The sequence below is a fragment of the Cariama cristata genome, unplaced genomic scaffold (genome assembly GCF_000690535.1).
Source record: "Cariama cristata isolate BGI_N322 unplaced genomic scaffold, ASM69053v1 scaffold44815, whole genome shotgun sequence".
NCBI classification, from domain to species: domain Eukaryota; kingdom Metazoa; phylum Chordata; class Aves; order Cariamiformes; family Cariamidae; genus Cariama; species Cariama cristata.
In genome coordinates, this window is record NW_009616643.1 from 1 (window position 1) to 14,566 (window position 14,566).

A 14,566-nucleotide genomic window follows, 5' to 3' on the forward strand; every position below is an offset into this window, starting at 1 on the left:
CAGGAACGGCGGCAGCGAGGGCTCTCCGGCGGGGAACCCGGCCCTTGCTGTACTCCAAAGCTATGTGCGCCTTTGCTACCCTTTTCCAATTGCGGAAGATGGGTGCTGTACGGGGGGGGTTGGTACCAACTGTACGCTAGCAGGAGTTCGAATTATTCGTGGGTCTGACAGAGAGACACGCGGTGTTGATAATGGAGTGTCTGAGTGGTCGGTGCTTGTGAAAATCTTGGGCTAAGCCAGTTGTCTGAAGTTGCTCACTAATTCTGTGGTAGAGCAACAAAAAAGAAAACACTTTTATTTCCTAGTTTACCATTCTGTGAATAATTTTTTTTCTCATTAGTTTGTATCAGAAGACAAGGATATTCTAGATTGCTTTGATCATCGAAGGACTAAAGCTGCATAATTATCTCCGTATTAGCTCTATGATATAGAATATGAATATTTTACTTGGGAGGGATAGAAAGATCTTCAAGGATCTAATTTATGTGACAAATAGGTAATTATAATTCTTCATATTTTAACTTTTAATTCCATTTTATTTACGTTTACTTTCAACAGCAGTTGCAACATGCTTCAGAGGCAAAGAGCAAGGCTGTTCGGTTCATGAATTTAAGAAATGCAGGAACTCTGAATGACACAAGGTAAATTTTATTTTGAGATACTCATATGAAAATATCATCTCTGCAATTTAAAATAATTTCTAGACCTAGTAAGACTATCAAACTAATGTAATGTTGATGTGATGATGTAAAGGAAAAGTGAAGTTTTAGCAAAAAGCATTTTGGGTGAATTTGGGAGGTCTCTTAGGAAATAATTCATGTACCTAAACATAGGTGTCTAGCACCATTTCACATACGTCAGAGTACTTGAAATTTCCACTTCCACTGAGAGGATATGACACAGTATCTGTCAGAGACTTCTCACCTTCTGATGCAGCAGTTGGAGGCCCAGGGAAGGATTGTGGAGATGTCTAAAATGGCTCTTACCGTTAAGTACCTGAACTGCACCCTGAACCAGTACATGAATCCTGCCTAATCCTAAGGCTTTCTGTTCTCCACACTCCTCGGTGTTTCTGTGGTGTCCCTCACGTAAGTGGCAAAGAGTGTTTTTCAGTAACTTGCTAGCAAGAAACTTAAAAAAATTATGTTCTGTATTGTCAGCTGAAAGATACTGAGTGACCATAGAGCTTAGTGACTGTTGTGTTGCCATACCCGTTAGCAAAAACTGAAATTACTTCACTGAATTGTCTGTTGCTAGAGATACCCACCTACACAATCAGTTAAAAGTTGACGGTGATACAGGTGGATCATACTTACATGATCTAATTACATTTGGTTAATTAAACTGATCTAGACATTGCTCCCATTAACTTTATTTTCTTATTAAAGAGGATAACAGAAGCAGTCTCAGTAGTGCTGTAAGCCTTAGGTAATGGCTACAAGGGTGCTTTGAGACTCTCTGAAGAAGAAAGTAATTGTATGTATTAGTTCATAAGTACACTTTAAATAATGTGTAATTCTTGGCTGCGTTGGTAATTCCAGTTGAGAAGTCAAATGCTGTACATAGACATGGCATGTGATATTGGTGTTTCTAAACTACTTAGAGTAAGTTTCTTAAGAGTCAAATGACATATGCTTCTGAACAGGAGATGCTTGTCTCTATTTGTAGACTTCAAAACTAATTCTTACACAAAGTCCTTTTATGAAAATGCCTTGATTTGAAATCTAACTCGGTCCTCTTAGTAAACAGGGATCAGTATATCTAAGGAAAGAAGTACATGTTCCTCAGTTAAGAGATCTCTACTACCAAAATTTTGAAATTCCACCTCCATTTATAAGGTGGATTGTTACCTACTTTACCTTAAGAAAAGTGACTACTTGTTTTATATGATCATTTCATGGTTACTGTTTCCTCCAAGGTCGTGGTCTTGGTGTGCTTTTATTATAGGCAAAATACTGTCTTCCCTGTTTTTCCTCCTAATTATAGACTTGTATGTCATTTGTAGCTCTTTAGATGAGACCACTTATGAAAAACTGGCTGAAGAAACACTGGACTCCTTAGCAGATTTCTTTGAGGACCTGACAGATAAGCCTTTCACCCCAGAAGATTATGATGTTTCTTTAGGGGTATGTTGTAAACATTCTATTACCACAGTAATTAGTGTATATATTTTTTTTTTGAAGAAGAAGAATTTTAAATTAGTCACCCTAGTGCCAACACTTAAAATACGAGTTTTTACAGCCTTATTGTTAAAATACGCCTGTTTATACTGACTGGAGCAACTATTCTGGTAAAAAGTAACACATGCTGTTGTATGATTTGAGGATTTAACATGTTTAGTGCATAGAGAAAGACATAATATAGACTAATAAATGACCACAAGAGGAGACAGAAACTAGTTTCTAATTTCTCACTGGTCTATAAATTTCTCTGAGCATGCATAGACTTCTGACGTCAGCAGTCACTTCCCTCCTGGTGAACAGTAGGACAGGCCTACATGGCATAGTACATGTACATTACATATAACTAGTAGAGCAGTTTCTTTGATTACCCTGAATACTGAGAAGCAGCATTTGTCTTGACCAGGTATAGTACATTTGTACTGGCTTTACTAATGACAGCCTGTGGTGGAGAGGAGCAACAAGAGCACACAATGTTTGAATACGTGGTTGCAAAAGGGAGACCAGCAGACATGGGGAGAAGGCTACTGTCACAAGAGGCATACAATTAGCCTAGTAATTGGAACCTTTAGTAGGTCAGCTACTCAAATTCTTTTACAGGAGTGACAGATTAAAAGTGTCCATTCTATTTGTATAGGGAATTCATTTTATATGGAACCACAGTTCCTGAAGTGGTTTGTATGTTACAGCCTTCTGCGTGACTTGAGAGTGCAGTTTATCCCTACCCTGCTGTCTGCATCACAGGTCTTTTCACTACAGCTTTTTGTTGAGGTCACATAACTGCTGCTCCCTCTCCATGTCTTACCACAAAGCTTTCTGCTAGCCCTGTCGGTTAAGGTTTTATGCTTAGGGACATTGAAGCAGACGGTTTGGGTTGCACTGTGCAAAAAAACCCAAAACAACAAAACCTTATCGTTTTCAGACTTGCTTTGTCATCATAATGTTCATTCTTTATTTCTTATAGCTAGGATAGAAAATAACATATTGTTAGTAGGATTCCGTTGTTGCCCTTAGCAAATACTATTTGTTGCTTTAATTAAGTATGTAATTAATGTTATAGGTGGTTGCTTTTCTAGTGAAAAGCAAAGAATTGTTCAACCATTACTATTCAGTATGTTTTAGCTTATCAGTGCCTATTCGCCTGATTTAAAGAGCTTAGGATAAAAATTAGCAAAAATATTATAATTTACCTGTTTAATATTCTTGGACACTTCATTACTTGAAGGTGATGTGTCATTTTATGTCAGAATTTTATCTCCAGCCACCGTAGAGTGGATTATGTTTGACATTGACTCACTGTGAGGCTCAAAAGGAATTATTTTTACATCATCTTAATTTTTACCAGTACTCCTTTGTTGCGTAGACCGTATGATGACATAATATGTTGTCGTTTCTGTTAAGAGCGAAAAGTTAAACGGCCCAGATTTCATTCCAAACAAACAAGGCTAGTGCTATAGGACGCCACAAGGTGGCGAACATGATAAAGGTATGTTTTGCCTGTGAATTGTTATGAACTTGATTTCCTCATGCAATTTACGTCTGTGTGTCCAAGGACACAAATCTCTTTCAAAGAATATTCGTGTTACCGGGAGCTAAGAAACATTCATCCAGCAATACAAAACACATACAATAGCATTCCTTAAAATATGGTAAAAATATCTGCAATTTAAGTTCTTAAAAACTGAAGTTGTATTTTCTAGTCTTTCAAAAGTATTGCAAAATGTATGGGAAAATGTTTTAAACACAGCATTAGAAGTTAACCTTTATTTAATTTGCAATGACAGAGCAACAACGCTCCCCAACAGCTGACATACAATGTAAACAATAGTATAAATTTTTTGCTAACTCTTTGGAAACCTATTTACTTACAGTGTTTCTGTAGCATACAGCATAACGTCATGCTGAACACTTAATATGGCATTAAAAGCATGTAGAAGAATAGTGAAACCCATTAAAAGCATGTAGAAGAATAGTGAAACATTTATATCGCTATTCAGGCCTAATTGCCCAACCTGCTCTTACTCTGCTGTACCTCTACAGATCGAAGACCACTGAGATATAGAAAAGTTTGAATTCTGACAACCAGAGAAGCAGCTTGTTCTTGTCCTTCTTTGCACTAAACCAATATCCAGTTAACATAACCGGCAGGACAACCTCATGGCAATATTAACCAGAGGAGCCTTTTATTTTTATTTTATTGATCACAGATATAAATCCCTTACCAAGCATAGAAACACACGGAAACTAACGTAAGAAAAATCAGACCTTGAGGGTATTATTTCATGGCTGATGACCCTTGAGATATGTCAGAAACCAGTAACACTGAGTTACTTGGTAGGGGAGGGAAGCTCTAAGCTGCTGCCTGTGCTACAGAGTAAGTTTGCAGGCAGTAGGTACTCATAAATTAAAGTATTTTTTTCCCCACAGTAGGTGTTTATATGTAGCAAATAGCCCTAGCAATACTAGTAGCTCTAGTAGTATCTTCTGGCTAAAGCATGAAATGTATGATTCCCTTAAAGAAGATTTATCGTGCTGTAGGGCATGAAGTATTTCAGAAAATGTAGATTAAATATGACTAACCAATTACCTGAATCATCAAACTGTATTCTGTAGAGATATCCTTTTTAATTAGCATAATTCAGATCATCTGTATGTTAACTCTAGTCCAAGTAGTGTTGTTCTTTTAAAGTTAGGACAGAAATATTTTTGTCAGAGTTACGTATGCTTTTCAAATGCACTTGTGAAAATGTCAGAGAAATGTGAATCATGTTGTCAGTAAGAAACTTAAGTAAGAAAAAGAAAATAAATGCTCACTGGGATAATGCTCTAAAGCTGGCATAACTAAAACAAACCAGACCTCATGGAGTTTGTAGTGGAACATTTTTGAGGTATGATTCAGGATCTAGGCACTTCGTCAGAATTATTGGAGAAATAATTGTGTTTGTCCACTAGGAAACTGTTACAGTTACTCAAGAAAAGTTAGGTAAAATTGCATGGCTTAGGTAGCAATGACACATAAAGCTTCTTGACTTTGAACCACACCAGTTCTGCATTGTTCATGATTAGAAAAAGTTGTTATTGGATGATGTTTTAGTCGTTGCAAAATGAACTAGCAGTCCTTTCAAGATGACAGGTCAAAGCTCAAGAGTATTGTTTAAGTAGTGCCATTGGGAATGGTGCAAACACACTAAATCAAACTCTGACCAGAAGGTTTAAAGTCTAGATCAGACTCAAAGATATGCCGGTTGGCCTAGGTATTAACACAAGTCATTGATACCTAATGATCGTTCTTCCAAGCTATTACTGTTTGGGAGATAGTTGGGAATGTGATACAGATATGTAAGTTTCTGTTCATCTACTGCAGATGATGTAATTTTTGTCAAGTAACAGGATACAAATTTTGCATTTCTCACTTCTTTTCTTTGTGTTTTAAGAGTGGAGTTCTAACAGTTAAATTAGGTGGAGACATGGGAACATATGTAATCAATAAGCAAACACCAAACCGGCAGATTTGGCTGTCCTCACCCACTAGGTAAGTTATGTGTAAGTTAAAGTTATGTAATGTCTGCAGACTGGGTGGAAATGTATGTCCCCTTTTTTTATGGCACAACATGGACTATGTAATATCCTTTTCACAAGTAACCCTTTTAATCAGTATATTTACTAAACATGATATAATCTAAATGGTCTATAATATCTTGTTATAGAGGTTTGAGGCACAGTGCAGTATACTGACGTACCTAAATTAATCCATGATATGTGTAATACAGAATTTTCATACCCTGTTCAGGTTCTAAACCACTGTCTACAAGAATGTAGCCTACTCAGAAAAAATAAACAGCCATGATTAAAAAAAAAGCCATCAAAGCTTCTGTTGGAAAAAGAGTGATGATGATGTTACGATATAAATCTCTCTTTGTATTTAAACAGGGTGGCTCCTTCCCCTTTAAGCTTGTGGGATTTCCTGCTTTGTATGTTTATGTGCTCTCCCACTGGTTGTTTTTGTCACGCATCTGCATATTATGGGAGCCCTGGCTAGCTGTTCCCTCTGCCTTCTGTAATGCTGGTTTCCAGGTTTTCTGGTTGGTTTCAACAGGGAGGGCAACCAGATAAGTGGGAAAATGTTGTAGCTGTCCCCTCAAAAAATTTGTATTCTCTGCCACTATCCCAGGAAGAGAACTCAGGGAGTTGGTTGGTGTTACTGGTGAAGGAACCACCTAGCTGGAAAGTATGAGCACTCCCAGTAACTACGCAGGTGTACCTCTTGAGTGTTGTTCAGAAAGAATGTATTGATTGCAAAACCACGAATAGTTTTGCAGTAGTAGAATTCAGTAGTGGGATTTGTGTCAGGGAAAAAAAAAAAAGCACAATGGAATTTAAGATTTTAAGAGAAACAAATTTAATAGACATAAAATTTACCTAAAGAAAATTCTAACTTTGCTTTAGTGTACTTATGTAGCGGCTGCTGCACAGCATACTACATTAGTAATTTTTTTCTACTAACTCTTGTCCTATCCCAGAATCCTTTTAATAATTAAATAATTTACCTAACAGGTACCTGACTTGCTAAGGCACAGGCCTAGCAAGCTAGCAAACCTTTTTGTTTAGACAGATGCAGGCTGTGTGTCAGAATTTATTTATTCCATGTATTTCACACAAGCATAATTTCCAAACCTTGATTCTGCTTAAGATGACTGTAACATTTTTTGTGTCACTGACATAAAGTTTTCATCTATTTATGAAAATCAAAATTCAGAGAACCTCTACCTGTTTGGAGCTAGCTCTAATTGCGTTAGGACATACATGCTCCAGAATATGGAATTTGTGAAAAAATTTTAAACTTTTTTTTGATTGGTCCAGTAGAGAATAAAAATACACAAGGAAAGAGATAAACTTGAAAATTTTCTGACAGTATTTTTCATCATCTGTGATGAAGAACGATTCACCTGCAAATACTAAGTTTGGTGATTCCTTAACTGGTATTGTGACAAACCATGGTATTTTCTGAAATAACGATGCTACGTGTTCACTTACCTCCTAACTTCTGTAAAGCAACTCTGGCAAATACTGTATGATCTGAAGTGACATACTTCTTAACTGCAATATACCACAAAGTGAAAGAAGCAAATGTTACTGCCAGTAATCACTTGCACTGAATGTTGTATTTGGGAAATTTGTACCGTAAAAGTGGAACCTTGAGTCTTTAAGAACATATCCCAAGGGAGATAAATTCTTAAGATGTGAGAGACAGATATTTTCTTGAATTTTTTTCATCTTTTGTTTGCTATCATGCATCTATACACTGAAGTTAACTTAAGCTTGTGTTTGTAAAACTTCACTTAGTTGACAATTTAAAAAAAGGGAGTGAGGGGGTGGGTGCAACCTGCCAGCAGTGTGAGTGCAGTAATTTCATATAGTTCCTTTGATTGAAAAGACTTTTCAACTTTACACAGCATCTCTTAATACCTTAATTTGGTATTTTAATTATTCTTTCTCACTGTTTAAAAATGTATGCAGACTTTCCATGAGAAATATATTTAGTCTATATATAACTTTGTAGGCAGCTTATAAAATTCACAAGATCCTTGCATAAATTGCTTATTTAAATGGACAAAGTCACACTTGTACAGCATTTTGGAGATTCTGAGAACTATGGAGGTGTTTCATATGCTAACCTTATCACTGATATTTACTATATAACATTTAAAAACAGTTCAAATAAGACATTTATTTTCTTTGTCATTGTTGATTAAATGGCCTGTCTTAGCCTAATTTTCATGAATGGCTGCATCCCATTCTGTCATTGTCTAGGTACAAGACAGTACAAACATACGCTTGTGCTGCAAAGACAAAAGAATTGAGAAGTAACTGGAGCACATAATCTTGATTCCAAACAGTTACCAGTTCACACACAGGAACTGAGAATTTCAGTGCAAGTGACTTTGATTTGTGTTTTCATTTGTGACATCTCATGGTGTCATTAGTGGTTGGAAAGTTCTTAATTTTAATATTGTGAGTAATTCAGGATATTCAGGATTCAGATTAGTATTTATGTTTGTAGAGAGCCTGCAGATTGTTCTTGCGTATATATAGGATAGTCTGTTTTCTAGCAGGGCTGGTACGTGGATTGCTTCAGTTCCAAGGCATTTTGTTGTACGAGTTCAAGGATAAGACTGATGGTTTGTCTATTGCAGACGACCATTTAATTCCTTTCTCTTTTCTTAGTTTCTCTAGCTGACTCTAACATACTGAGTGCGTTTCTGTCATTCTCCTGTTTCAGCTGTGGAGAATCGGGTGGATAGAAGGATCTGGAATGGAACCCAGATGTTAGGTTTCTTTCTTGGTACTTAATACAGGCCTGAAAAATTAAGCCAACAACTGTATGATAGCACAGAGGAGAATAGCATTTTAAATAGAAATCTCCCATATGCCAATATATTTGCTTTCAGCTAGTGAATTCTTTTCTTGCATGTAAATAGAGTGAGAATGCTGATTTGTGTTTGGCTGTGCTTAGAATATCTGCATGTGACTGCTGCAAGAACTAATCGATAGCATTAATTCAGCATTATACAAATACCTCTTGTAATATTTGTGTGCAAGAAAATTATACAGGTGGGGGAAAAACGGGGTAAGGAAAGAAATTGGGGAAATCAGTGCCAAAAGCAAGAAGGGAAGGAGCTTGTGTCCGCTGGGAGTGACTGATAATACCTTGTCACATTCCAGATACTATCTGTTGGATGGCTCAGCAGTTCCTGGCAGATCTGGCCTTTTCTGCTCCACTTCCCCAGACTGCCCACCAGTCCTTCTCCATGCTGTCTGTTCCTGTTCCTGGGCACACTCTGGGGTGCATTATAAATGCAGGCTTCTAGCAGCTCCCCATGAATAATCTGTACTTACACGGTGTGTGTTTTGTTTTCTAGTGGGCCCAAGCGCTATGACTGGACTGGACGGAATTGGGTGTATTCTCATGACAAAGTATCCCTTCATGAACTACTATCAAAAGAATTTTCAACAGCGTTAAAAACTAAATTGGATTTGTCCTGCTTAATATATTCTGGGAAAGAAGATACTTGATGATATCCTACCTCATGGAAGTTTAAAGACTTTAACCACAAGCCAAGCCCTTCCTTGGTTTCTGAAGTACCTGAGTTTAATTCTGTTGTTTTTCTTGACATCACTATGTTGTGCGACAAAAATGAAAAAAGTATATTTTTCTCTAGTGCTCAGTCTTTGGCTTTCTGTGTCACTTCTTGAATCCCTGTCCATATAGTACAGGTGGTTGAGGTCGCCCTTCCAGTCACTGCATTTCTTACTGCAGAGGAAAGTCACAAACTCTTACTGTCTGTAGTCTTATTTGGAGGCAAGGACTGACCCACCTGGTGACTTCTGACCAATACACAAATGCCGAACTTCTTTTGGTGAGACGTTGACCCAAAACAAGAAATGCCTGTGAATCACATTGACTTAAGTTGTGGTACTCTGAAGGCATTGCATTAAAATTTGTGACTATTGCAAGTGAATAACGCATCACAGTCAAATTGAACATGTCATAAACAAAATAACTGTGGCAGGTAGAAATTTTTAATTTTGTGTAAAGCATGTAATAAGCGTTTTTCTCTCAGTATTACAGGACTTGCTCTTTTCTCCAAATTATAGTTTCTTTCATATTAGGATTTTTTTGAGCTAAACTTTAAATTACTAAGAGGTCTGTGTAGCTGTAAGCACCATACGGAACTGGAAAGGCTGGTATGTGATGTTTAAACTGTGCAGCAATATGTCTTTAAACACTTCATTGTGTTACTGTGGATTTCTCTTTCTGTTCCCTTTTGTTCTTCAAAGACTAAAAATACATACTGACTTTTTTTTTTAGTTAAGCACAATTCAGATCCTCTCATGGTAGCAAAAATTTGCACTAATTTTGTTCTGCTGCATTTCTTAAGTAAGCTTAGATTATCTTTTTTCACCATGATAAAACAAGGCTTCCCTTAGTACCGTGCTGGTGCAGAAACTTTTACATTTTGCTTCTTAGAATTTAGTATGGTATGTAGGCTGATGAAGCTGTCTTTTCCAGGCTGTTAAAAAATGAGAATGAAAGAAATTACGTACTCCAGATCTTAAACCAAAAAACTTTAAACTTGCACTGTTGTGTTATTACCACTTGTGGGTTTTAATTGCCTGTAAAATGGAAGAACAATGTTGTTGACTCATTCTTGAGGAAACAGTTGCACCATATTCTTACAAATTGTTTATCAATGTTTGAAAAGATGTTCAGTGCCAACTGTTTTTCTTCTTGGTTCCTCTGATGCTTCTGGTTAGTTTGGCATGATTCTCTGGCTAGCTAGAATTACTACAGATGCGATTCATTTTGTCATTGAAAAATAATAGCTATATAGTATTGTTGCCCAGTATTTGCATTTAAAGTACAAGCATTGTTACCTGCTATTTCCCACCACTAAATAGAGAGTAACATTTCACTGAAAGCAGCTCTTTGTTAATTGTGCACACTGTTTGCATGTTTTTCAATGAAAATAAAACACATGACAATTAAATGAAATTTCAGCTATACTGGATGAGGTAAATACAATGACTACCAGCTCATATGAGTACAAGAGTAAAAGATGCTTTTTTTAATAAAGGAAAGCTAAAAATAGAACATCTTTTTACTGTTTTGAATTGTGAACACTGAAAATAATTTACAGTGTATGGAAAACGGTAGTATTTAGCTCAATCTCCTTGTAGTTCAAATAGCTATTTAAACACATTTGTATAGATGTTAATGACTTGATATTTGAATCAAGGATACTTCCTCCTGGTTGTTCCTTTGCCTGATCATGTATAGGTTATGTAATTAATTTTTGGAAAAGTCAGTTAGAAAAATATTTTCTTAAATGATTTGCATGCAACATATTCACTAACATGGATCTGATTCATATTTGGAGGTTCGTTCTCCATTCCCTTACATCTCATGGAAATGTTTATACCAAAATAAAGTTGCATGTAGTATTCTTAATTCATTTTGTAAAGGTGTGATTTCAGGCTATGATGATAAAGCTAAAGACTGCGGACATGCATATCGTTTTTAATTCTTTGTGTTTCTTAAAACACCTACTGGAAAGATTCTGTTCAAAATTTGGACAATCGGGGTGGATTTTATCAGAGCACTTAAATTTTCACATTTGATGTGCCTTGCCCTTCATAACGCTACTGCTATTTATGCAAACAATTTCCTGGGTTTAGGCATCCAAGTAACAAATGGATTTAATCTAACTGGTGATGATAAATAGCATCAGCAAGTTAGAGTGAGTTTTATCTTGGTGTACAAAATGAATCACAGGACATGACTCATTTTTGGGTCCAATACTTGCATCAAATTTTAAGTAAGGGCAAGGACTCCCATCAGCCATCATGCTCGTACAGTGGAGACACAGGACAAGCTCTGATCCTAATACCAGACTTTGCATATTGGTCCAAGACAAATCACTCTTCTGTATTATTTTTCACTTCCGTAACTTAACTTGAATAAGCAGATTGTTCTATGGTTATGCACCTGACATCATGTCAGTAGTTTCTTGCTTCACCTCTCCCAAAAGAAATAGCTAAAGGAAAATCCTTTGATACACACTTACTGGCAGCATTTTTCCTGCAAGACAGTTGCTGCATTTTCAGTGAAGGAAGACCTATGGAGTACTTTTGAAAGATGAGTATTGGCCTTTGGAGCTGTACTGGATGCTCAGACTCACCAGAGAAATTTTAGGTATATCAGAGTTTTCACTAATAGCTAATCACTTTCTGATGATTGTGTTTTTCTGTTTCTGGCCTATAGTCTGAAAGTCCCAGCATGTCTAACCTTGCTAAAATTCATTGTTTCCTGTATGCCAGTGAGTTCTTTGGAAGTCTCAATTCATGTAAGTTAATTCATTAATTTATAAGTTAAGCTTACGGCAACTGCTCGTAGTCTGTATTGCTCACAAAACACTGCATTTGTTTGACAGGAGTTAGATGCCCGCATGCTTGACTAGTGTTTGTTGGTTCATTTTCCTTTCCACTTGTGGTGATTCTTAAGAAATGTTGCCTCTTCCCTGCAAGACTGTTCTATGTGATAAAATCATCCTGTCTTGTTTCCTTAAAATTCCCGAAGTCTTTTAGCAGCTTCAATAAATGAGGTAAAGACCTGTCCTGAAGAGCTGGTAGCCAAATAAGGGGATTCACATGGAGGTTTGTGTTTTATTACTTTTAGTTTCTGGTTAATGGTTGAACTCAGTGATTGTGCTAACCAGCTCTGGAATGTGTGGGAGTCCTGGGAAGGAAGGTGGAGGCTTGCCAAAATACCTGGAAGAGCATTCAAAATAGAAAAGGAAGCATGGGAGGGGCAGATGCAAAGGCTATCAGGCAGAGGTTAACTCTGCCCAATGACTGATGTTGTTGGCAGGGCAAGGAAAGACTAGGAGCAAGCTGCATCATGTTGTGGCCCCTCAGGGGATGACATTTTAAATTTACTGCACACCACTATTTATAATTGTAACCAATCAAACATGCTGCAGTCCATTTTGCTATTGAGTTTTGGGTTTTTTTTAAAAAACTCCTGTTTAAAGATAAAAAAAGTTGCTCGGAGTTACGTCCCCCTCTGTCACAAATTGTCTTTCATGTAAGTTGTACCATTGGCAGTCGTAGAACAAAAACAAGATTCATGACCTCTGCCAAAGGAGATAGCCAGCGGAGGCTCTTTTGCTGGGAGTAGAATAAACAGAGCTATGAACAAATAAAGGTTTTTAAACAATTATTAATTGCAAAAACTTTTTTGGAGTTCAGGTTAAGGAAAGATGGACAAGTTTGGAAACAACAGATGTTTAAAACAAGCCATATAATGTTGCTGCCCTCTCCAGTTTGCTGAATTGTTTTAAAAATTGTTTGTGTCATGGCAATTATGCTAAGTGATCAGTATTACAATGAGTAATTTTGTAAGCATTGTAAGTTTCCAGATGTAAGCTCTTCTGGTAGCCATCAATGTTCTCTACTGTTCTGCTAAAAAAAATTAGGAATACATTAAATATGTCAATAGTATTACTCCTCTTCACAGCATTTTAGAACCATTAACAGCTGTTGTAAGGCCACTATTACAAAAGGAGCTTCAGAAAAAGGAAAAAATTTACAGAACTAACAGATGAAGTTTTTAAACATTCATTAAGGAAACAGACACCCAGCACAGTGTAAACCAAATAATCTGACTCATACCTGGAAGTAAGATTAAATTTCTACTCCTCATGCCTTGATTCTGCCTGAATGCAATATTGTCTCACGTACTGATCGCTGAGCCTGTCTGTAGCTGACAGAAAATGTCAAGTTACTGAATTAGTCATTTTTTTTAACCTCACTTTTGCTGTTTGGGGCTCTTAGACTGAGACGGTCACTTGAAGACTACTGTATGCACATGCATGTTAATTATTAACTACAGCTACAAGCAGGCTTTTTCAATACAACGTCTGAATGCGGTTTCATATTTGCTGTCAATAAAATAGGCTCTTTCAGTGCCTCCTTCCAAAGTCCAGCACCTTCATGAGGAGCACTGCCTTCTTTATCTTAATTTCTGCATGAAGCATACTGCATAAACATCATAAACGAGGAAGAAACCAGCCTGAGCTACGAATGCTGTGGGAATGTAGAATATTTAGCATCTGTTAAATGAAAAATCATCTGCCCTTTCTCAGCGGCAACTAATAACAAACCAGAAAACTTAGTAGATTTTGTTTCACGGGCCTGATACCAGTGGAGTATGCTGTTTAATTTTAGAGGGGGGCTTGCATGGAGTTTAACTGCCCAAAAGAGCAGATAAGGAATTCTTGGTGACATTTAGTGCTTTACAATGCAGAAGAAATACGACTCCAAAGAATCCTGTCAGCGCTGTTCGGCCTTGCCTTTCTTATTTCGGCTGCAGGACATCAGTGATGCCAGAAAACTGATACCTACGGAATGCCAGCCTGAAGTGCAGTTCCCTTTTGGTAAGCTAAGGTTTCGGGAACAGTATTGGTACGCCTTGCAGAGTGACGCTGCTGCCTGTGCTCGCCTGGAAATGGAGCTGCTCTGCTTTCTGCTAATGTTGGGTGTTTCGTCTGTGAGTGATGATGTTAACACCCCGCTCCTCAGAGCTGCCAGAGCAGACCAGTAAAGCGGAGGGAAGTTGGCCGTAGCTCTCCTGTGATAAAAGGCAGGAAAAAAGCAGATTCAGAAGCGTACGTGGAACACCGCACCGTGGGTTTAAAAGCTGTTTCAGGGGTCTTCCAGTTAGAAAAGCTTAGATGGGCAATGATCCCAAGTTCCTAACAAAACGTTCACGTAAACGGAAAAAACATACAAAAGCAGCGCATCCCGAGCCCAGCGGCGGCAGGAGG

General features: G+C 37.4%; 1 protein-coding gene across 1 annotated transcript; it reads left to right on the top strand.

Annotated features, from left to right (window-relative positions):
* Positions 1-552: 552 nt before the first annotated feature.
* FXN (frataxin) lies at positions 553-9,254 on the top strand (the record flags this gene model as incomplete). Its single annotated transcript, XM_009700221.1, has 4 exons — positions 553-641; positions 2,006-2,126; positions 5,615-5,712; positions 9,101-9,254. Coding segments are annotated over 4 exons (462 nt in total), but the record flags the coding sequence as incomplete, so codon positions are not given.
* Between the last annotated feature and the right edge of the window lie 5,312 nt (positions 9,255-14,566).